We start from the raw sequence: 24,788 nt of genomic DNA on the forward strand, positions 1-24,788 counted from the left end.
ATGCAACTGACAAGGGCTTAATTTCCAACATATACAAACAGCTCATATAACTCAATAACAAAAAGGGAATAATCCAATCCAAAAATGGACAGAAGAACTGAACAGATGTTTCTTCAAAGAAGACATATAGATGGCAAATAGGCATATGAAAAGATGGTCAACATCTTTAATTATTAGATAAATGCAAATAAAAACTATAAGCGCTATCACCTCACACTGGTCAGAATGGCCATAATCAAAAAGTCTACAAATAATAAATGCTGGAGAGGGTTTAGTAAAAAGGGGACCCTCCTACACTGTTGGTAGAGATATAAATTGGTGCAGACAGTATGGAGAACAGTATAGAGATTCCTTCAAAACCTAAAGTTAGAGTTACTATGTGACCCTGCAATCCCACTCCTTGGCACATACCCAGAGAAAATTCTAATTTGCATTGGCAGGTGGTTTCTTACCACTAGTGCCACCTGGGAAGCCCCACCACCACCCCACAAGCCAACTTGGGTTTCCCGAGAAGTAGAGTCTGAGACAAGGATTTGGCTGCAAGGATTTTCTTTAGTGAGCAGTCACAGGAAGAACAGGTAAGACAGTGGGGAAGCCAGGTATAAGGGAAGAAAGTTAATGGAGGTGCATTAATGAACAAGCTGGAAGGCCACCTGAGCTCAGTCTCACTGGGCACTTTAGAGTTATTCCAACACGCGGGCAAAGAAACTGGATTGTTTATACAGTAACTCTCATTCCTCATTGACTATTTTAAAAATGTATCCAGGATTTGTTTTGATTAGGTATAGTAAGACACACAGACATGGAAATGACTGTCATAAAAGAAGAAGTTTTCAAATCATACCCAGATCCCTAGACACAGGAGGCATGACAGGCCATCCAGGGCCACCCTGCAAAGTCCCAAGATTAGTCAGGAGGCAGAGGGAGTGAGGGGAAATGGCACGAGCCTTTGTTGTGGTTTCTGCAGGAAAAGCAAGGCAAGATAAGCAGGCTTAGGATTGGCTAGTTTGAATAATTACAGTGGCCTCTGGGGCATATCAGCTATCTGCAGTTGTCAAGTACTTGGCTCTAGGATGATTAGGCCAGATGGATGGTGGACTTGAGTTTAAGAGCCTGATAAGGAGTTAGTTCAGGGCTGTGGGCTTTAGAGAGTTGGTATGCATATGAAAGTTGCACTGGCAGGTAAGTTCTTTATTATTTCTAGAAATTGACTAAGCCCTGGAAGGGGGAGTCTCTACAGGATCAGCAAAGCCTTAGATGTCAAATAAAAAGGCATGATTAATACATTAATGTTGCTCTTGGAGGCATCAACTTCCTGGCATGTATGGGGTTTGTGATGCTGAAGGGTAGAGGCAGGGCACCAGTGGTGTTCACCATGCTATTCTTGGTCCCTTGATTTCTACTTGGACCCAGTAAGTTCCAAGAAAAATTCTATTGGGATTTATGTGAGAATCACATCAAATTTATAGTTTAATATAGTAATAAGTAATATAATATACCAGGTTCCTCTGTCCATGAGGTCCTCCTGTTCATAAATATTAGTATTTCCATTTTATAATTTGAGTCCTTACATTCATAAACATGTTATATATTTCCATTTAGTCAGTTTTTCAAGTCCTGGAGTAATTTTTATAACATAATATTCTACATGAAAGTTCTTGTGTATCTTTTGCTTGATGCCTTTTCAGATTTTTGTTGCTGTTGTAAATAGAATCTCTTCTTCTATAGATGTTATAATTTGGTACACAAATGCTAATAATTTTTTAAAAGTTGATCTTTAATTTAGTAAACTTACTCTCTTACTAGTTTTAATAACTTATCTGTATGTTCTCATAGATTTTCTGCATAGACAATCACATTGTCTGCACATATAGGTAGTTTTCTTTTCCAATTCTTAAATGCTATTTATTTCTTCCTTTTATAGGTTGAATCATATAGGCTGCTGTTGGGCAGCCTGTGACCTAAAAAAAAAAAAAGGCAATTTCACATAATTTAAGCTGCCACAAGAAGGTGTAGGCCCTCCAATATAGTGCTGAATAGAAACCATGATAGAAGACATCCTTGTGTAAGTCTTGACTTTGATGGAAATTGCTTTTAAAGTTTTACCATTAAGTCTGATCAGTGCTACATGTTTATTAGGTTAAGGAAGCTAGTTTGCTAATAGTTTGCATTGCATGAGTAATCTGTTAGGGGAGTTTATTACATTAGTGAGTTATCTAATGTTGACTCACTCTTGGGTTCTTGGAATAAACCCTGCTTTGCCATGACACAATATTTTTGTGTGTGTACACTGCTGTTTTCAACTTGGTATTATTTTATTTAGAAGTTTTGAATCTACATTCATGAAAACTAATAGAAGCTAACATTTATTAGGTGCTTTCTGTGTTCCAAGCACCATTAAGGCATTTCACATGAATTATTTCATTTCATCCTAGAAGGCCTATTGTTTTGAAGGTTATTTCCTCCTCTGAAATATGAGAGAACTGAGACACAGAGAAGTTAAGTCACTTCCCCAAGTTCACAGAGAATATTAGTAGTGACACCAGAATATAAATCCAGACTGCTTGGCTCCAGAGGCCACGCACTAACCACTAACCCATGCCATCTCCCTGTGAAAAATACCCATAAATCATATTGGCCTATAATTCTCTGTAACTCTTTGTCTGGTTTAGTACCACAATTATACTATCCTCGACAAATAAATTGGATAGCTTTTCTTCTTTTTCTTTTCTTCCTAAAAATTATTTGTCATATGTCTATAAAAATTTATTTTATCTGGAGTCAATTCACCAACATATTTTATTGACTTTCTTAGCCTTTGATTTTGAGAAGGCAATGGCACCCCACTCCAGTACTCTTGCTGGAAAATCCCATGGACAGAGGAGCCTGGTGGGCTACAGTCCATGGGATCGCTAAGAGTCTGACACGACTGAGTGACTTCACTTTCCCTTTTCCCTTTCATGCATTGGAGAAGGAAATGGCAACCCACTCCAGTGTTCTTGCCTGGAGAATCCCAGGGATGGGGGAGCCTGGTGGGCTGCCGTCTATGGGGTCGCACAGAGTCGGACATGACTGAAGTGATTTAGCAGCAGCAGCAGCTTTTGATTGCTTAAGTTTTCAAATCTCGGTTTGTTAGCTCACTTTGCTTTTTTTTTTTTAATCTCGAATTTAAAGAAAAGTTGCAAGTATCATACAAAGAACTTTTTCCCCTTGCATCATTTTGATTACATTTACAACATAAGCTTCTGACACTTTCATGTGCACTATTTACAAAGATATCTTTGTAGATATAGCCAACATATAATCATCAATATCAAGAAATTAACACTGATGTAGCATTATTATCTCATCCCCAGACCCCATTCGTATTTTGCCAGTTGTTCCCATAAAGTCCTGTATAGCAAAAGGATCCATTTCAGAATCACATGTTGCATTTAGCTGTGATGTCACTTGAGTCTCCTTCTATCTGAAATAGCTCCTCAGTCTCTCCTTGACTTTCACAACCTTGATACTTCTGAAGATTACAGATCAGTTATTTTACAGAATATCCCTTAATCTGGGTTTGCCTGATGCATCCTCATGACTAGATTCAAGTCATACATCTTTTGCAGGAATATCAGAGAAGCAATCCTGTGCATTGGAACCTATCAGGTAATGTACAATTTTTATCTGCTCCATTATTCAGGATGTTAATTTTGAACACTTGGTTGAGGTATTATATTGGTTTCCAAAAGTTACTGTAACAAATTACCACAAATGCAGTGGCTTGAAACAACATAATTTTTTTTTCTCTTACAGGTCTGAAGATCAGAAGTCCAATATCAGTCTTATGGGGCTAATATCAAGGTATTGGAAGACCTAACTCCTTGTGGAATTTCCAAAGGAGAATCTGTACCTTGCCTCTTCCAGTTCTGGAGGCTTGGTATTTGTTAGCTCATATCTACATCACTCCAATCTCTGCTTCCATTTTCACATACATTCTCTGATTCCCTGCTTCCCCTTATAAGGACCTCTGTTACTGCATCAGTCCCACTAGGAGAATCTCTCATCCCAAGACCTTTAATTTAATCACACAAGCAAAGTTTCTTCCACCATAGAAAGTGATATCCACAGGTTCCAAAATAGGGATGTGGACATCTTTGGGGGTCATTATTCAACCTACCACATATCTGCAAAGTTTCTCCTCTGACAACTCTTTTCAGTTCAGTTCAGTTCAGTTCAGTCGCTCAGTCATGTCTGACTCTTTGAGACCCCATGAATCACAGCACGCCAGGCCTCCCTGTCCATCACCAACTCCCGGAGTTCACTCAAACTCATGTCCATTGAGTTGGTGATGCCATCCAGCCATCTCATTCTCTGTCGTCCCTGTCTCCTCCCGCCCCCAATCCCTCCCAGCACCAGAGTCTTTTCCAGTGAGTCAACTCTTCACATGAGGTGGCCAAAGTATTGGCGTTTCAGCTTTAGCATCAGTCCTTCCAATGAACACCCAGGATCGATCTCCTTCAGAATGGACTGGTTTTTTACCCTCTTATAATTAATAAAAGTTTTGTGGGGAGGTATTTTGAAACTATAACTTCCTCATTTATCATCAAACTTTCATCACTTATTTACTACAATATAATCTTAAATTTGCTCATTTTACTGAATGAATATTCATCATTATCATTATTTATTTTAATGCTAAAATGGTCCCAGATCTGGTCAGTGGAACCCTTTCCCCATCATTCTCTGAGCACTTCACTTACGTTCCAGCACAGGTTAGGCTAGTTTGAATGAATAATGTATCCTCTCCCTCTCTCTCTCCCTTCCCACCCTCCCACCGTTGCTCACCTAACTTAAGGCTTTGCAGATGCCTCCAAGTCCCATGGCATTTTCAAGCTCCTGTGCTGTGGTGTATGAGAGGTGATACACATACTATGAGCTAAGGCCTCAGACAACAGATCAGCAGCAGTGTCCCTCTCCAGCATCTTTCAGGGACTGGGATACAACCAAGCCCCCAGCTTCCAACCAAGAATCTTTTAGTCCCCTTCTATCCCTAAGCACCTGCCACTGCCTTTGACTTCCAGAGCCCAGTTGGCTCCCAATTTCAGCGCCCCCATTACTTTGCTTCTCCCCCCCTCCCAAAGTTGGTTCATGGAGATCTTATTTTCAGCCTGGTTATGTCTTTTTGTTTGCTTTATACATTGACTAGGCCAAAAAGTTTGTTCCACTCTTCCCATAACATCTTACAGAAAAACCCAAACTTTTTGGCCAACCCAATACTTCATTTATTTATTGCTACAGGTTGGAGAAGAGAATGCACTCAATCCTACATTCTCCAAGCCATTCAGTTCAGTTCAGTTCAGTCGCTCAGTCGTGTCCGACTCTTTGCGACCCCATGAATCACAGCACACCAGGCCTCCCTGTCCATCACCAACTCCTGGAGTTCACTCAAACTCATGTCCATCGAGTCGGTGATGCCATCCAGCCATCTCATTCTCTGTCGTCCCCTTCTCCTCCCGCCCCCAATCCCTCCCAGCATCAGAGTCTTTTCCAGTGAGTCAACTCTTCGCATGAGGTGGCCAAAGTATTGGAGTTTCAACTTTAGCATCAGTCCTTTCAATGAACACCCAGGACTGATCTCCTTTAGAATGGACTGGTTGGATCTCCTTGCAGTCCAAGCCCTCCCCAAATCCACACACTCTCCCTAGGCACCCTTTCCCAGCTGCGCCCCACACCACCAGGTTTATCCCCCACTCCTTGCAGTGCTCCTTGCTTTCGGCAAACCCCATGGGCACAGACTGGAGATCTTTTTCTATAAGACCTCCTTTTTTTCTTCTTCTTCTTGATATGGCTATTTTATTGAAGTAGAGTTGACTTATAATATTTCAGGTGCGCAGCAAGGTGATTCAGTTATACATATACACATATATTATTTTTCATATTATTTTCCATTGTAGATTATTACAAGATATTGACTACAGTTCCCTGTGCTGTACCTTTGTTGTTGCATACCTATTTCTTTGATTAGAAATCTAGCATTCTGTTCATACTAAGTCAAATAAGTAGAATCAAAATGTCATAAATGTTTTAGCTAGGCAAAAATTCATAGGTATTCTAGAGTATATTTATTACATATACTATTTTTAAAGATGGAACTTAACCACTGTGGCTTGATTATTCTAGGCATAAATAATTTTTCTAAAATGAACAGTAGTGATCACTAAATACACCTGAAATACAGGTTGGGTTCATGTGATTTTGAAAAAATCAAAAGCCTTCAATCAATAAAGGTGATATTATATATGGAATTTAGAAAGATGAAAATGATAACCCTGTAAATGAGACAGCAAAAGAGACACAGATGTATAAAACAGTCTTTGGGACTCTGTGGGAGAGGGTGAGGGTGGGATGGTTTGGGAGAATGGCATTGAAACATGTATATTATCATATGTGAAACAAATCTCCAGTTCAGGGTCGATGCATGTTACAGGATGCTCGGGGCTGGTATGCAGGGATGACCCAGAGGGAGCATAAGGGGAGGAGGGAGGTGGGAGGGGGGTTCGGGAGGGGGAACGCATGTACACCCGGGGCGGATTCATGTCAATGTATGGCAAAACCAACCAATATAATATTATCAGAGGCTTGTTTTTTTTTTTTTTTATCAGAATCTTGACTTTATTATGTTTCTTCTTCATATAGTTGTTTTTTTTTAAAGCCCAATAGAGAATTTTTTTTTTTTTTTTTTGTAAGACCTCCTGAGTCCTGACTGCAGGCAAATCCTAGAGAACTGCCGGCTAGAGGACAACCACTTTTCGCAAAGGTAAGAGAGCGAGAGCCAGGGTCAGCCTCAGTCTCCCCAGTTGTACAAAGGGTGCAGGCGCTGTTCTGCCAGCCTCCCTTTAGGGAAAGTGGGAGGCCTGAGTAGGTCTGGAAGTACCAAGGTCAGCCCCAGGGTGACGACCCCAGGAGGTTGGCTCCGAAGAGCCAGTGGCGCCCGCTTGGTGTCGGCCCCGCCCATTCCCGAGTGGGCGTAGCTCACAGCCGCTGCCCCCAGCGGGGTTCGGCGGGGCTCTCCGCGGGGTCCTAGCGCCCTGCGCATCGCCACTTCATACCTCCGAGGCCGCGGGCACCCGCTCTCACTAGCCTGCTCGAGGCTGCCGGTGCCCGGGCGGTCCGACCGCTGAACTCGCCTTGGCTACCCCTCCAGCCCCCTCCCGTCATGAGAAGCGCTCTCCCTCTGCTCCTTTTCTCCCTGGCTGCTCTTTACGGTCGAGGTGAGTTCTTTTCGGGGTAGGAGGGAGGGGCGCCTGAGACTGGCAGAGCCGGGCAAAACAGGCTATAGGTGGGAGGGAAGGAGGGGTGCTTAGCACCCGGGGGAGTGGCCCGAGACTGTCCCCGACGTGGGGGCGTGGGCGGGGCTAAGCCCACTCTCCAGCAGTAGGGGAGGGGCAGGATGAATGGGTCTGCGAGGTTTGGGGTCCTCTGCGTGGCACCGGGGCCACCCTCCGAATCGAGCGCCTTTGGGCTGGGTAGCGGGGCTGAGTGGACAGGAAGGTGTGCTCAATCCCAGCGCTATTGTAGAGACGGCGAAATTTAGCCTGGGGGTGGGGAGGTGGGGATGGTTCTCAACTTGCCAGTCCAGGTGTGTTTGGGGGTGGATCTCCTAGGAAACGCACTTTGTTGGCACCTCTGCCTCTGGTCACCCACCCCCTAGGGGTTGGCCGTTGGGACAGCCAGCTTGGCTGAGTGCAGGGCTGGTGAAGTGGGGCCTGCCACTCAGTAACCTGCAGACTCTACCTCGAAGGGAAACTCAGTCAGCTCTTCCTTAGCAGAGTCCAGGTATGGTGAGGATTGCCTGCTCTGGGCCTCAGTCTCCCCATCTGTGTTCCAAGGACTCTCAGTTCCTGCCCTCCAGCCCAAGCTTGTCCTTCCTGCTCTAGTCAGCCCAGAGGACCAGGGCTGTATCTTTCTTGGACAGGGACATACCAGGGGGTGTTGGAAGAGGACGGGGGCCATGCAAGGCTCCTGTTGGGAAGTGGCACTCTCACCAGAGGCGATGTCTGCACTCCACGTGTGTGTCCTGGCTCTGTCACCATTGCTCACTGACCCTCTCTGGGCCTCCGTTTCCCTGTCTGTTCTATGGGTATGATATGCCCTGACTACATACTTGGGGACTCAAGTTTGTCAGTTGCAATGTTTTTTAAATATGGTACTAGGGCCACCTGCATCAGAAATGCCCAGGACACATCCCGGGGCTCCATCCTAGGCTCATAGGGTCAGACTATCTGGAAATGGAGCCCAGGAATCTGCATTTATACAAGCATACTGGTGATTCTTACACATGATTGGAGAAGCTATGGGTAATATATCATGAGCTCTTTGTAAAAGCTAAAACCCTCAATTTTGGGGGGAAAAAAATCCATAGCTGCCTTTTAATAAATGCAAATCTCTTGTTCACTTCCTCTGTTAAGGACAAACATCCCCAACTGAAAATTATTCTGCCTTTCAGATGCCCACTTGTCAAGATTCTATGAAAGTGACCCTTCACTTTCTGTGGTTTGTGAAAAGAAGAAAGGGTTAGCAACCCATGGACTGTAGACTGATAGAATACTCTGTCCATGGAATTCTCCGGGCAAGAATACTGGAGTGGGTAGCCATTCCCTTCTCCAGGGGATCTTCCTGACCCAGGGATGGAACCTGGGTCTCCTGCAATGCAGGCAGATTCTTTACTGTCTGAGCCACCAGGGAAGCCCCAATAGGTATGGGCCTTGTATTACAAACCAATATCTATTGCCTTTCCATTTTTCCAATATAGCTTTTATGATAAGCTCTGCTTTTTCAAACTACACACACTCACCAGCTTAGAATTCCAGCCATGGCTTCCTCGCAGACTGTCACCCCTCTCAGACTGTTAATGACCTGCAGAGAAGGCCTAGGAAGACAAGGCCCTGGACAGAGGCAGGTCGGGCCCACTCCTCCTCAGAATCACTGGGTCATGACTGACCCCTAGTGGTGGCCTCTTTGTGTATCTCTGCCGGCCCCAGGGCTTGGAGGTGACCCCCTACTGTGTCTGGGATGCTTTCACCTCTTCTGGTCCACCCCTGTCATCTGGGAGTGAGAGGCCTGTTCCTTGTCTTTTAAACCTGGCAGGCCTCACAGGCATAAAGCAGCAGATTGAAAAGCCTAAACATGTATTGTTTGAACTGCCCCCCCCACCGCCGACCTTTGCTGCCCCCCCACCCCCACCCCGCACCATGCACATGTACAGTACAAATGCAGGCACCGGCATGAGTATACACTCGGTTCTGGACCCCTCCATGGCTTCTGCAGGGACAGGCTCCTCAAAGGTGTGATAGAAGACCCAGGGGTTGGGGATTGGGGTGGGAGGGGGGCTCTACCTGAAAGAGCTTCCTAGACCTGGCTCTGCTTCTGACTTGCTGGGGCTCCTTGAGTAAGTTCCTCCCCCTCTCTGGTCTCAGTTTCCCCAGATAGGAAATAAAGAGTGGGATAAGTGGTCTAAGGTTTTTGGAACCGCTTTCTCTGGAGCCCACAGCTGGTCCTCAAGATGGGAAGGGGTCCCTGGGGGCCAACCGAAAGCCTGAGAGGCAGGACAGCCCCAAAGGTGAGCAACCTGAGCCTCCCAGGGGGCTCAGAGCTGGAACACGGGCTCCCACAGCCTGCAGAGCAGTCCTGGCCTCTTAGATACCCAGGTAAACCAGCCTCCTGGGGCTGCAGAGATGTGGAATCCAGCCCTTCAGGGGTGGGGGCCAGGAGCTACAGATTCTGACCTGAGCTGTCCCAGACATGCCAGATGGACTTAGGCAAGTCATACCCTGCTGAAATAGTGGGTCAACTCGGGGGGCTACAGACTGGCTTCCAGGAGCTGGCCTCTGGGAGGGGGTCCAGGTTGTGAGAGGCAGAGCTCAGAATGTAGGCCAGGCATCCACAGGACCCTCTGGGCAGCCTGGGGTAGTTTGGGGGAGGGACAGTGGGCAGCAGGTGCGCTGGGAGCATCTTTCACAGGCACTAAATATTGCATCTGCTCCAGATAGGCAACGAGTTGGAAAGTACGTGGAGCAGGCAGGGTGGTAGCTGCCCTCTGTGGTCTTGCATCCAGCCCAGCTCCCACCCAGGAGTCCACCTCAGACTTGCTCTGTTGGGCAGTTCACACTTGGGGTCCTCTGGCCACATCCAGAGATGTAATCCCAGTGCGGGGCCTGCTGAGCCAGCAGACCCACCCCACCTCCTCAGCCTTGCTTATTCCCTCATCCTTTCCCCATCTTTCTTGCTGCCCACTATTTCCTCTGTACACCCTCATCTCTTCCCTTATCCCTGGGATCTCCTGCTCAGGTGTCCTTGACTTTCCTGGGAGGCTCCTTCTTTCCAAGGTCCCTCCCCCACCTCCCCTTAACTGAAGTCACCAGAGTGAACATGATGGAGTTCCTGAACCTCACCTTCATTCCCAGACATGTGAGGGAGACGGGACAAAGACCCAGATGCCATGTGACAAGAGATCTGGGATGTGAGAAAGGGCAGCTCTGGGGCTGTGAGCATTCAGTGGGGCTCACAACCACGTCAAGCTCCTTGCAGGAGGCTGCCTTTGCTGGGTCTCATATATGGTTCTGAGCCCAGACCCCTCCTTTAAGCTCCAGACCAGGAGCCAACTGCTAGTTGGACCCCTTCATTTGGTGTCTCAAAGACACTTTGCTCTCTTTAGGGCAGAGTCTGAACCCAGGAAACTGCCCCCTGGCCCAGGCCTTTTATCTTTTAGTGAAAGCATCACCATCTCACCAGCTCTGAACACAAATTCACATTTGAGTAATGTCTCTCCTCCACTACACGGGAGGCTCTCTGAGGGCAGGAGCCATTTCTGGGTCTTTGCTGGCTGTTATACCCAGCACATAACGCAGTGCCTGGCATAAGAAAGACACTCAGATATTGGACGGCTGGTGGCTGTTCTGGCAGAAGAGTGCACTGGGAGACTTAGAAGTGAGACAGTGAAGGTCACATGGGGAAATGAAGACAGTCTATAAGGCTGAAATATAGAGCATCTGGGCATTGAGGTGGAGAGGTAAGAAAAGATCAGGTTGAGGAAGTAATGCTGGTGCCAGGGGAGAAGGACTCTGGATGCCAAGCTGAAACATAGAGATGTGAACTCTGCCTACAGCTCTGAGAGGTTATGGACAGGGATGGGCTCTGATCCAGTAGCTGTAGGAAGTCCACTCTGGTACTGATGGGACATGGCAGCAGGGGCAGAGTTGGGATGGGGAGACCAGCAAAGAGGTCTCCCTGGAAGAGCCCGGGGGCAGGGTGGTGAGCCAGGATCAGGGCTGGAGGGATGGAGAAGGGAGGACGGACTGAGTGACTTGGAAAGTGGAAGGGACAGAACCGGGTGGCCACTTGGATGAACCAAGAGAGGGGTCAGAAATAGATACCCAGGTGCCATTCACTGTCAGAGGGAACAGAAAGAGGACGATGTAGAGCAAGGGGGGAGAGAGCCGAGCTCTGTCTTGGACAGATATAATTGGAAGACCCCAAGGAGAGGCAGGCCTGGCAGCATCTTAGCTGCTCTGACCAGCCCTGAGGGCACCTGTGTTCTCTGGCCTTTGCAACTTTCCCTTTCCTTACCATCAGTTGGATGAGGATCCTGCAGATCTGACTCTGTGTTTTCCCAGGGGACTGCCGTGTGGCCAATGCAGAGGAGAAGCTCATGGACGACCTTCTGAACAAAACCCGCTACAACAACTTGATCCGCCCAGCCACCAGCTCCTCCCAGCTCATCTCCATCCAGCTGCAGCTCTCCCTGGCCCAGCTCATCAGCGTGGTAGGTACAGGGGGCAGATGTGCCCCAAGGTTATTCATGTGATCTTTTTCCATATGTGAAAATTAAGGAATTTGCCTAAACTTTGAGACCCCTGACTCGGTCTCTGTTACTATTTTTCTTTCCCAAACTGCTGTCTGCGCCTTTGCACTTGCTCTTTTCTTTGCTAGAGAGGTCTTGCCCATTTTGTGCACTCTTGTTCCACACTTTGGAGCCACCTGCACATCCATGACCCCAATACCAATTACAGTGCTTTGGCTTCAAGCATAGTTGGATGATCAACAAAGCATCCAACTATGAGTGGCTAAAACAATAAGGACATCTGTTATATCACATTAACAAGAGATCTGGCCAGTCGTTTCAGTGTTGGTTAATGCAGTAATTCAGTGATGTCAGGATTCTAGGTTGTTGGCAATGATGTCAGGACTCTGTCATTCTCTTGTTTCCTGCCCACCCCCACCCCCACCATGATCATAAGATGGCGGCCATGGTTCTAAACATAAAATCTTCGTGTGACAATATCTGTGGCAGGAAATGGCAAATCTTTTTCTGGGTACCTTTTTGAGTATGAGGAAGACTTTCCCAGAGACCTCCCCACCTCTGGGCATCCCAGTGGCCAGGGCTACAGCTCATGCCTAAACTTTCACTGATTATTGGCTGGAGGAATGGAATTACCACGGTTAGCTAAGACTTAATAATATGTGGTGGGACTTGCCTGGTGAGCTAAGACTCCATGCTCCCAATGCAGGGCGCCTGAGTTCCACCCCAGGTCAGGGAACTAGATCCTGCATGCTGCAACTAAGGATCTCGCATGTTGCAGTGAAGATCGAAGATCCTGTGTGATGCAACTGAGACCTGGCACAGCTGAATATATAATAAAGTACGTGGCTAGGAGGCCAGGGAAGGGCCCATGAAGTTCATGAGTATGCAATATCTAACAAAGCCATAGTTTTATTAACAAAGAAGTTGGAAGGGTGGAATGACCACTGAGTAGGCGGCCAACAGGCCTGCCACAGACAGATAGGCCTCCAACATGGCCATTAGCGTCTCCTCCTTCTACCCTATCATCTCCCCTGGTCTGTTGAACAGATGACCTCACATATCCCCTACCTATCAGAGGGAAATAGGAATCAGGGTACAGAAACTGATGGGTACAGAGGCCCAGGTGTAGGGACAGGGCCAGAGTCAGCTGCTGCCTTGGTCTAGCCAGCTGGGTGAGGGTCTGGATAAATGAGGGTAGTCACTGTGGGTGTGGAAATGAAGAGTGGATTATAGAGTCCACAAGTTGGGTTGTCATGTGTAGATGCGGGACCTGGGTGGGGGTACTGGGGAAGGCTGAGGTACGAGGAGCTCCCTCTCTCCCCTCTGCTGTCTCTGAGTCGGGGGTGCCTGAGAAAACCGTGGCCCATTGTTAATCTTCCCTGTGGCCCTTTCCACATCCCCATGCACTGGTTTGGAACCCTGCGTCTGAAAGCAGCTCTGAGAGGAGCATTCATATGGAGAGTGTGTAGGGTACTATGTCCAGGCAAGGGGAAGGAGCCAGCCAAGAAGGCTGAACCTCCTCTGGTCCAGCAACTGCCTTCTTATCCCCAGCCTCTCTCCCTAGCCCAGTCGGCCCCACAAAGCCACCCCCTCCAACCCATAGCCCTCGCGAAGGCTTTGGCCAAATTACTGGCTGGCTTCCTGCCCTGGGAGGAAGCGCAGCTCCACAATGGGGGAGGGGTGAACAGCCTGTGCTCCCTGCCCCTCTCCTCTCCGCAGGCCAACTGGAAGGAATAACCACTTCCGGCCAGGCCGCTCCCAGGCTGGTGTCTGAGTGTAATTGTCCAGCCAAGGGCTTTTTGCTTAATGGGGTGAGCCCAGCTGCTGCCCTAGTCAGGAAGGACAGGCAGGCAGCTCTCACCACGCTTCCAGGGTCAGGCTGCCCCTCCCAGATCTGCTCTGTGGAGTAACAGAAGTTACCAGAAAGAGGAGGGCACACAGGCTCCAGCCCCCACATCTGTGAGCATAGCTCTGTGAGCTGTCATAATCCTGAAAGCTGTGTATGGAACAGATATGAGGTTTGGGGGCTTACTTTCCCTACTGTATTTCAGGGTTTGGTTTTCAAGGAGGGAGGGTTAGGGCATAACCAGTTTAAAGATAGAAGTTTCTAGGGCGCAAACAGGGAGTTTGTGCCACGTGAAGGCCAGCAGGCCTTCAGAGACTGCACTCTGGGAATGCTGGGGCTGTCTTTGGGCAGGCAGCTGCTGCGAAAGCAGAGAGGACTGGGACAGAAGACTAAAGAACAAGAGGCCTTTCTGGGTGATAGAAATGTTGTATAGGAGATGGGCTTGAAAGGAGGTGGGCTACCTGGATAATGCATTGTTAAAACTGATCAAACTGTACCTCTTAAGATCTATGCCTTTCAGTTCAGTTCAGTTCAGTCGCTCAGCCGTGTCCGACTCTCCGCGACCCCATGAACCACAGCATGCCAGGCCTCCCTGTCCATCACCAACTCCCAGAGTTCACTCAAACTCATGTCCACAGAGTCGGTGATGCCATCCAGCCATCTCATTCTCCGTCGTCCCCTTCTCCTCCCGCCCCCAACCTTTCCCAGCATCAGAGTCTTTTCCAGTGAGTCAACTCATTGCATGAGGTGGCCAAAGTATTGCAGTTTCAGCTTTAGCATCAGTCCCTCCAATGAACATCCAGGATTGATCTCCTCTAGAATGGACTGGTTGGATCTCCTTGCAGTATAAGGGACTCTCAAGAGTCTTCTCCAACACCACAGTTCAAAAGCATCGATCCTTCGGCGATCAGCTTTCTTCACAGTCCAAGTCTCACATCCATACATGACCACGGGAAAAACCATAGCCTTGACTAGACGGACCTTTGTTGGCAAAGTAATGTCTCTGCTTTTTAATATACTATCAAGGTTGGTCATAACTTTCCTTCCAAGGAGCAAGCGTCTTTTAATTTCATGGCTGCAATCAGCATCTGCAGTGATTTAGCAGTATGTAAATTGTACCTCTGCTTTAAAAAAATTTTTTTAAGGCAGATGAAAGTTTTCAGCTTCCATTAATGACAGAGTTTCTTGTTGTGGATTAACTTTCTCACAAGAATATTTAGAAAAGCCAGACAGAAATGCTTCTCCTCCCTACAGTTAGTTTGAAGGTCTTGGAGAACTTAGCTAGGATTTGAGGGACCAGGACCCAGGAGGTGGCCCTGACAGTTTCTGGTGCTTTCCCCCTCATTTGATGATTGGTAAACAAACATTGGGCCAAGGGGCTAGGGAACTGAATCCAAAGTGGTGGCTAAGAGGTTGGGAAGCCTAGCTGAATCATTGCCACTCTTGCAGGCCCACTAAGGAGATGGGGCCTTGGTGAGAACCTTGAAAGGAACATCCCTAAGAATCAAAATGAGTCAAGAACAGACCAGCCCTCACAAAAACTAAAACCTGCTTTGAGCCAGCTCAGTCACAGACAATGAAAATGATTTGCCCTTCCTCTGACTGCCTGCCATAAAGCCAAAGTTGGTCCTCCCTGGAGGCAGATAAAGTCAGATGAAAACCTACTAAGAAAGCAATAAGACAAGATGAAATAAGAAAAGAAAAAGCAAGAGATAAAAGAAGGGAAATACACACAGATGATTCAGATATTGAAGTCATCAGACATAGACTTTAAAATGACTTGCATTATGATGGTAAAATTTATGTTATATGTATTTTACCACTACTAAAAATAAAGTAAATTTTCTTAAAAAGAAAATACCATGCATTAATATGTGTAAGAAACTTAAAGTGATAGAGAATTTTAAATGTATTGGATGGGTTTAATAGCAGATTGGTCATAGCAGAAAAGAAAATAAACAGCAAGAGAGGTCAATCAAAAATATTTAGACAAATGATAGAAAAAAGGAAGGAAAACATAGAAATGAAGATAATATGGTATGTGATAAAAATGTCAGGTCTAACATGTGCATCTAGAATTCCTGAAAGAGTGGATATAAAAATAAGACAGAAGCAATATTTGAAGTGATACTGACTGAGAATTTTCCAAAACTGACTAAAGATATTAAGATAAAGGTGCAAGAGGCTCTATGAACCCTATGTGGGATAAATACAAAGAAAATCTTACCGAGGTACATCATAGACAAACTCCTGACCACCAAAGACAAAGAAAATCTTAAAAGCAGTCAGGAAGAAACAAGTCAGAAGAAACAATGAAACAGCTGAAATGGAAGCCAAAAAATTAAATGACGTTTTTTAAATGCTGTAAGAAAAACCTGCAAACCTAGATGTATGCAACCAGTAAAAAAAAAAAAAAAATTAAAAATGAAGGTTAAATAAAGATGTTAAAAGACAAAAAGAGAGAGAGAATTTAATAAAAGAAGACCCGGTACTAAAGGATGTTCTTTAACCATAAGGAAAAATGATCCCAGATGGAAATACAGAAATGTCGGAAAGAATGAAGCATAACAGAAAGGGTAATATGAGGGTGAATTTGAACTGATATTGACAGTATCAAACAAAAAATACATCATGCAAGGTTTTTATTATATGTAGAATTAAATACATAACAATAGCCCCAAAGTAAGGAGGGTATAGCCGAAATGTTCTAAAGTTCTTACCTTGTTCTAGAAGTGATAAAATTACTAATTTATATTAGGTGCTAAAAGGTTAAGTATATGCATCTTGCAGTCTCCAGAGTAACTACTAAAAGAAGAGTCACGTTAATAAGGGGAGAAATGGATAATAAAATAGTTAATCCAAAATAAGGCAAGAAAAGAGAGAAAGGGAATAAACAGAAAACAAGTAGATGGTAGGTTTAAAATATATCAGTAACTACACTAAATGTAAATGGTCTAAATACTCTAATTAAAACAAGACATTTGGGGGGGAAAAGACAACTGGCATGCATCTTCTCTCTCCTCTTTCCATCTACTTTTCAAGAGCCTAGAATGTGGTATAACGCTGCAGCTGCAGTGGTCATTGTGGACCATGCAGATGAGGACCACATTCTTGGTGTGGCAGAGAAGAAATCCGGAAGGTCCCTATTGACTCTGTAGAGCATAACTGCCATATCACCTTGGAGATACTTCAGGTTTGGTTTCAGACCACCGCAATATAGTGAATATTAAGTCACATGATTTTTTTGGTTTCCCAGTACATATAAAAGGTATTTTTACACTGTGCTGTATTAAGTGTGCAATAGCATTATGTCTAAAATGCATGTACATAATTTAATTTTAAAGTGCTTTATTGCTAAAAAAAAAAGCTAACCATCATCTGAGTTGTAATTTTTTTGTAGTAGTGACATCAAAGATCACTGATCACAGATCACCAGAACAAATATAATAATGAAAAAGTTTTAAATGTTGCAAAAATTACCAAAATGTGACATAGATACACAAAGTAAGCAACTGCTGTTGGAAAACCTGTCAATAAGATGCTCCACACAGAGTTGCCGCAAACCTCGAATTCAGAAAAGATGCAGGATCTATGAAGCAAGAGATGACAGTGGCAGAGGAGATGAGGAGAAGCAAGCAAATCTGAGACTTGTGTAGGGTTCCCAACCCCCTGGGCTGGTACCGTGGCCTATTAGGAACTGGGCTGCCCAGCAGGTGAACGGTGAGTGAGCGATCAAAGCCTCATCTGTATTTACAGCTGTTCCCCATCACTCCCATTACCACCTGAACTGTGCCTCAGGTCAGATCAGCAGGAGCATTAGACTCTCATAGGAGCACAGATCCTAACCCGAAAGTCAAGGTGGAATATCCTGAGATTAGAAATAAAGTGCACAATAAATGTAATGCACTTGAATCATCCTGAAACCATCCCCCCACCTCAGTCCATGGAAAAACTGTCTTCCACAAAACTGGTCCCTGGTGCCAAAATGGTTGGAGACCCATTGATCTACAGGACTTACTGATGGATCCGAGAGCCAGGGATCAGGGACAACTGCCAGGTTTACTGGCTTGTGGAATTGTATGGCTGGGGTGCCATTCACTGAGATGGCAATGCCAGTGGAAGCCCAGGTCTGGGTGAAGATAAGGAGCTCTGTCTCAGGCACGCTGGCTATGAAATACCTCTGAGGCTTTTGCAGATGTTAGGTCAGTTGGTCACATGGCCCTGAAGCTCACAGCCTCTTGCTTGATAAAGTGCGGTCTGTTCACCTCCTACTTGGTGAACTGATAGCTGCATTTCCCTCCCCAGAATGAGCGAGAACAGATCATGACCACCAACATCTGGCTAAAACAGGTAAGTGCCCTGCAGGGTCCCCAGCCCGAGGAGAAGTTTTCTCCAGGGCTGCCCCTTGGCGGCGAGGGACCTACAAGTGACGGGGCCTTGCCTGTCTGCTCAGGAATGGACAGACTACCGCCTGGCCTGGAACAGCTCCCGCTACGAGGGTGTGAACATCCTGAGGATCCCTGCAAATCGCGTCTGGCTGCCTGACATCGTGCTTTACAACAAGTAAGTGAGAGGGATGGCCAGTGGTGAGGGCCAAGCCTGGGGGTCCTCCACTCCTTGGCTTCACCCAGACCTCTGGGCTGTCAGGCTACAAGAGGAATTAGAGATGCACAGAGCCAGCAGCCTCAGTTACAGAGAGGAATTGGAGACCAGGAGATGGGAAGGATCTCAGGATTCAGGCATTGCTGGCACCAGGGCCAGCCTTCTGACCCCAAGTCCAGGGCTCTTTCTGTGTTCCATCCGTCTTTTTGACTGTCAGTTGCTTTGTCTGTAGCACTCACTTGATATGCATACATATTTCAGGTAGGTGGAGGGGGCTAACAGACTTCCCAGGTCATAGCTGTACCAGCAAAAGCATGAAATGATTATGAGCAGGTGGTGTAAAAACAGAAAGACCTGACTTCAAATCTTAGCAGTACTGCTTAGTAGTTTTCTGACCTTGAAGGCAGCTGACTTCTCTAAACCTTGGTTTCCCATCTGTAAAATGGGGACATTAATAATACCTACTTCATTGGACCATTGTGAGGCTTAAATGAGCTCATCTACATAAAGCCTTTAGGCTGCTTCGTGGCAGGATGTCTCTCTGCTGTGCAATTGCCAATTAAAACAGGCCTTTCAGTGAGAGCATGGGGGTTTGGAAGAGTGACTAATGAGAAATAATCCCACAGGGCTCTTTGGCCAGTTCTAAGAACAGTCAGACGTCGTCTATGGGTTTCATGATGTTCTCCTCCATGCCTTGCCCCTGCCCCCAGTGCCGACGGGACCTACGAAGTGTCTCTCTATACCAACGTGGTGGTCCGCTCCAATGGCAGCATCTTGTGGCTGCCCCCTGCCATCTGCAAGAGCGCCTGCAAGATCGAGGTGAAGCACTTCCCCTTCGACCAGCAGAACTGCACCCTCAAGTTCCGCTCCTGGACATATGACCACACGGAGATTGACATGGTCCTCCAGGCGCCCTCGGCCAGCATGGATGACTTCACCCCCAGTGGCGAATGGGACATAGTCGCCCTCCCTGGGCGAAGGACAGTGAACCCGCAGGACCCCAGTTATGTGGACGTGACTTATGACTTCATCATCAAGCGCAAGCCGCTCTTCTACACCATCAACCTCATCATCCCCTGCGTGCTCATCACCTCCCTGGCCATCCTCGTCTTCTACCTGCCGTCTGACTGTGGCGAGAAGATGACACTGTGCATCTCCGTGCTGCTGGCACTCACCGTCTTCCTGCTGCTCATCTCCAAGATCGTGCCGCCCACCTCCCTCAACGTACCGCTCATTGGCAAGTACCTCATGTTCACCATGGTGCTCGTCACCTTCTCCATCGTCACCAGTGTCTGTGTGCTCAATGTGCACCACCGCTCACCTAGCACGCACACCATGGCGCCCTGGGTCAAGCGCTGCTTCCTACACAAGCTCCCCACCTTCCTCTTCATGAAGCGCCCCGACAGCAGCCCCTCCAGGGTCCCCCAGTCCAGCCTGGCTCGCCTGACCAAGTCTGAGGCCTCCACCACCACCACCTTGGCCGTGGGCCCCACCAGCTCGTCCAACCTCTATGGGAACTCCATGTACTTTGTGAACCCTGGTTTAGCAGCTCCCAAGTCTCCAGCGGCCTCAGACTCAGCGGGTATCCCCAGAGATTTCCGGCTGAGGTCGTCTCGGAAGTTCAGGCAGGATGTGCAGGAGGCTTTAGAGGGCGTCAGCTTCATTGCCCAGCACATGAAGAGTGACGATCTGGACCAGAGTGTAAGTTGCTAGCTCAGCCCCCGACACCTGCCCAATGGAAGAGGTTTGGACTCTACAGTCAGTTTCCCATTTCCTGAAGTTAATTCAGGAGACAAAGGCTCTCAGATTCTTTGCTTGAATAAGAAATCCAAGACTAAAATGAGTTTTATTTTAGTTCTGTGCATCCAGAGAGAGGAAGGAAGTGCCAATGATCCTTTTTAGTTTGTTTTGGGTTCCCCAAAAGCAGAGTTTGATATAAGGACCTAGGCAGAGGTAGCTTTTATTTCTGAAAAGTGATCCCACGAAGCACATTAAGGAAGTGGAGAAAGTGAGACAGGGAAAGAAGGAGAGCCAGTGTGGGTATCAGTGAGCAGGATACTGCTACGGGCTCTGGGGCGTCAGAGACCCCCTGCAGAAGCGTGGGAGCATGCCTCAGAATCATCCCCTGGGAGGGAAAAGGGTATTTGCCCATCACTCCCATCCCCCATTGCTCGATTAGCCCTGGGGCATTAACTCCCCTGCACTTCCTGGTGCTGCCAGTTGGCTGTGGAGCAAGCAGCTTTGGTGCGGGAGGAGGCCCTGGGGCAGAGCAGAGAGGAGAAGCAGGCAGGAAGTGGGAGGCTGTCTGTGGGCTGGAAAATGATTCTGCAGCCTTTAGGGACACAGGTGGGCCAGGGCACCCAGGATCTCCGCTCCCATGCTTGTCAGGCTTGCGAAGAAGCCACACAAACATTTATAGCTTTTAGGAGTGTAGAACTATCCATCAAATATTATTTCTGCCAGGGTAATAAATTATCAACTAGGGTGACGACAATTACAGATTTCCAAAGAAGAGGTTAAGCTTACTTTCACAGGACAGAGCAATGAGTTCTAGAGCTCAGGCATCTCAATCGATTCCACGGAACACGTAATGTTTCAGAGGACAATTTTATGACAGCTAAACACAGAATGTAATGGTAACGGTTAGAAAATTTCCAAACCGGGCAGGAGAACAAGTTTCAGAGTCTTGTGAATGTTCGCATCTTAACACCTTACCGGATAAGATTCTTGGAACAGATTTTTTTTATGACACAACATGCAGCTTTCCTGGGGAAAAAGAGGGCATCTCCATGTCCTTAGCCTCCTGCAATGCCTTTTCACCAGCCTTATTCTCAAGGGACGGTTCCGGGATTCCATTAGTTAGTGCCGAGAGAAAAGAACAGGGTGGAAAAGCTCCAAAATTACCCTGTGAAAAAGCTTTGCTAACAAGCGGAATATAGGACACAAGCTCTTCTACACCCTTGTCTTCGGAGTGTGGTCCTTGGACCAGCCGCACCAGCCTGGCCTGGGAGCTGGTTAGAGAGTCTGCATCTCAACTGCCTGCCCCTAGTCTTCCCACCGCCATCCCAGACCTGGTGGGTCAGCAGCTGCATTTTCACCGGATCCCCAGTGGGTGCAGTTTGAGAATCACACAGCTCTATAGAATGATCAGATTTCACTTTCTAAAAAGTAGATTGAATTATGCTTGCTTTAGTTCGGAACCATTCAGTAGCTCAGCATCACCTAATTCATTGACTCCCAAATATTCATATGCAGCTTGGGGCCCTGCTGGCTAATTAGGAACCACTTGGGCAACTTTTCAAAGTACAGCTTTTGGGGCCACCTGTTCTGACTTAGCCGGGACTGCTGTGGGAGGCAGTCCAAGGGCCACATTTTTAACCAGATCCCTGCCAGTTCCTATGCAGACGCAGGGTGAGAAGCTAGTCTCCTGCACCCCTGGCTGAGCCGGGCCCCCACTCTGAGCTCTCTCTTCTAAAGGTCTCACCACCCTCTAGCCCCTTCTCTAGACCTCCTCCTGTTTCTAACTTAATTAATTAAAAGCATCTTGTGGGAAGGAGCCAGGCATGATCCACGGTTACCATAACATAATGGCCTGTGTTCATTGAGCTCCAACCACACATCAGGCGCTCTTCCAGGACCTGACAGACGTTACCGCTAACTCTCCCAGGAACCTGTGATGTGGCATTTACTCAAACTCCCATTTTACAGTGGAGAAAACTAGGTCCAGAGAGGCTCACTGACTTGCCCAAGGTTACACAGCTGGCACAGAGCAGAGCCCAGCTCCGCACTCAGACCTTTCTGATGTCATTAACATTTCTTGCCCTTCTCAGTGCCTTGCCCTGAACTGACACATGGTGGCCTTATTTGTTGATCGACTTTCTCGTGCCTAGCTGGAGAAAAGAGGCTTTCTTCCCTTCCAGAGCATGCTTGCTTGCCCCTAAGCCAGCCCGGGCTGCTTCTCATCTTCAGCACTTTCACCCTCCCTGGTGATTAACGGGTCACTATAAATAGTGCAGAAATATAAAAAGAGGCGGAGAGGCGAGTACACATAGAGTCGTTGGCAGTTAGGGCTGTCAGAAAGAAACTCAAGAGCCCCAGTGAAGAGTGTGAGGTTTCTGCTGCGGTTGTGTTTGGCTGGGGGTGTGGGACTGGTTGACCAGGGGTCGTCCTGGAGGGTAAATGCCCACCGCTGACCAGGGCTCTGCAAATTGGATCACTGACACCAGCCTGCCCATTGCTGCCCGAATTTCCAGCTCCAGAGCCTCTGCTGAATTTTGCCGATCCAGCCAATCTCCACCAGATCAAGTTCACATGCAGAAGGCTGGGCTGTGAAAGCGGAGGTGGGGGAGAAAGACCAGGAGGCTGGGTCTCTCTGGGGGTATCTCCCCCAGGCCAGGGAGGCAGGCACATCTGCAGTGGCACCTCAGGAGGCCAGCCAGATTCCTGCCAATCCTTTATTCTACAGCTGAATCTGAGAAGAACCACACGGAGCATTGGGGTGGGGGCGGGGAGCCGGGGGAAGGGCAGGAGGGTGGAGGAGAGAAAACTAGATGATTTAGAAGAGTGGGTCTTGAGTCGAGAACTAGCAGACAATCTGCTGTTAACAGAATTGAGCAAATTAAACAGCAGGATTTCCAGCTGCCCTGCAGGCCCTGCTGCCCAGCCCCCACTCAGCTTGGTGTACCCCAAGTCTTCCTTTGGGTGAAGCCAGCTCAGACAGGGGGCTTAGGGTAGAAATGAGAGCAGGGCCCTTGTGATCCTCAGGTCCTGCCCCACTTATGTGTAATCAAGTTTGGTTTTGAATCGCGTATGTGGCATCAGTAACCCCTTCCACCTAACCTTCATGTACAGCCTAGCTCCCAGTGGCCCCATGATGCCATGGAGGATGGGGGGATTGAGAGAGGGGTGTGTAGGGTGGACGAGGACCCGAGAAGCACACAGGTTCCCAGCTGGAAGACCAGCCTTAGACTCAGAACCTGCCCTCCAAGTACTAAGTGGCCTGCAGGGTCCCTGGCCAGAGAGTGGGGCCCCGACTCAGGGGGAAGAGTGAAAACAGGACCTGCCCCTGCTCGGCCCCTGTGACCAGCCCCTCTGTCTGCCCACAGGTCGTCGAGGACTGGAAGTACGTGGCCATGGTGGTGGACCGGCTGTTCCTGTGGGTGTTCGTGGTTGTGTGTGTGCTTGGCACTGTGGGGCTCTTCCTACCTCCCCTTTTCCAGACTCACACGCCTTCTGAAGAACCCTAGGCTGCCCCGTGTGTCTGAGGCCCCCAGGATGTGGGGTGAGATGCTGTGAGTGGCCAGGCGGACAGTTTGCTGCCTCCTTCTGGGCCACGGCAGATGAGGCCCTAAAGAAATGAGTCTGTCAGCCATCAGCCCCATCCAACAGCCACAGCCATGGAGGGAGGTGGGAGGGGGGCACGGCATGGATGAGGGGCCTGGGCTGTCCTCTCTGAAGGCCTTGGAAGAACCCCAGGAAACCCCCGGCAGGAGGGTCTTTGGACACCTTAATTCTGGCCTGTCTTCCTTCCCCAGCAGACAATGCAGATAAAGATGAGCATAACATTGGCATCTTACCTGCATCCCGGCCTGCCTCTCACTCCACCTCCCTCCACTCCACCCGTCCACCGGGTTCATTGGCCTTGTTTTAGTCCCTCACGTGCTTCAGTGTCTTCCCAGCTTAGAGCCCCTGCCTTTGCTGTACGTTCTACCTGCTTCTCTGGATGCCCCGGAAACTGCATCATTCAGGGCTCTGCTCCACCCCATCATTTGTCCAAGGTCGCCTCCCCCAGCCCTTCATTCCAAAGCATTCTCCCCCACAGCTGCGTCACCCCACCACCTTCCTCCCGTGCCCCTCGGCACCCAAGGCTCTCATGAGAGCACTTATCGTCCACCTCTCACCTCCTAGAATGTGAACTCCATGAGAGCGGGGGCCTAGACCTTTGTGTTCACTGCGGTATCCCCACAGGACAGAGCTCAGCACACAGTAGGGGCTCAATAAATGTTTGTTGAGTGAATACATGGCTCCTACTCCTCTTTCCTGCACCCTCTCTGAGCATTTCCATGGTTCCCCACCCGAAAGGAATGGCTGTCTCCACACTCCCCAGCCCTGGTCACATTCTGTTTTTCATCCTGCCTGGGTCAAGTACGTCTCCTTCACTGATGCTCTGATTGGCTTCCCCCACATATTATCTTTTGCACAGTGCCTGGCATGTAGTAGGCACTCGAAATATTTGTGGAATGGAGGAGGAGCTTTTTTTAAAAAAAAATCTATTTTAAAAATTATACAATAAAACTGACTTTTATGTACTGTTCTGTTAATTTTAACACATGTATAGATTCATGTCTGGTGGTTCAGATGATAAAGAATCTACCTGCAATGCAGGAGACCAGGGTTCAATCCCTGAGTCAGAAAGATCCCCTTGAGAAGGAAATGACTACCCACCCCAGTATTCTTGCCTGGAGAATTCCATGGACAGAGGAGCCTGGCGAGCTA

The 24,788-nt window shown here is 47.8% G+C and overlaps 1 protein-coding gene across 3 annotated transcripts; it reads left to right on the top strand.

Moving 5' to 3' along the window:
* Positions 1–1,098: 1,098 nt before the first annotated feature.
* Positions 1,099–24,309, top strand: CHRNB4 (cholinergic receptor nicotinic beta 4 subunit). 3 transcript variants are annotated; one of them, XM_088829786.1, is made up of 10 exons: positions 1,099–1,182; positions 1,925–2,065; positions 3,612–3,651; positions 3,799–3,846; positions 6,733–6,802; positions 11,658–11,806; positions 17,997–18,041; positions 18,145–18,254; positions 19,004–19,994; positions 23,399–24,309. In XM_088829786.1, exons 6-10 carry the CDS (start codon positions 11,693–11,695, stop codon positions 23,537–23,539), a joined length of 1,401 nt encoding a protein of 466 aa, XP_088685912.1. In that variant the 5' UTR covers positions 1,099–1,182; positions 1,925–2,065; positions 3,612–3,651; positions 3,799–3,846; positions 6,733–6,802; positions 11,658–11,692; the 3' UTR covers positions 23,540–24,309. The 3 variants fall into 3 exon arrangements, with proteins under 3 accessions (XP_088685912.1, XP_055274007.2, XP_088685911.1); XM_055418032.2 differs by lacking the exons at positions 1,099–1,182; positions 1,925–2,065; positions 3,612–3,651; positions 3,799–3,846; positions 6,733–6,802 and adding an exon at positions 7,023–7,256; XM_088829785.1 differs by lacking the exons at positions 1,099–1,182; positions 1,925–2,065; positions 3,612–3,651; ... (1 more) ...; positions 6,733–6,802; positions 17,997–18,041 and adding an exon at positions 7,023–7,256.
* The last annotated feature ends 479 nt before the right edge of the window (positions 24,310–24,788 follow it).

Source organism: Moschus berezovskii, chromosome 21 (assembly GCF_049115385.1).
Source record: "Moschus berezovskii isolate FMDL1 chromosome 21, NW_MosBer_1.0, whole genome shotgun sequence".
In the NCBI taxonomy this organism is placed as follows: Eukaryota; Metazoa; Chordata; class Mammalia; order Artiodactyla; family Moschidae; genus Moschus; species Moschus berezovskii.

Coding starts and splice junctions, on each gene's coding strand:
- CHRNB4 (XM_055418032.2), top strand. CDS start 7,202: ATGAGAAGCGCTCTCCCTCTGCTCCTTTTCTCCCTGGCTGCTCTTTAC. Junction 18,042..18,144: donor CCAACATCTGGCTAAAACAG/GTAAGTGCCCTG, acceptor CTGTCTGCTCAG/GAATGGACAGACTACCGCCT. Junction 18,255..19,003: donor GACATCGTGCTTTACAACAA/GTAAGTGAGAGG, acceptor CCCTGCCCCCAG/TGCCGACGGGACCTACGAAG.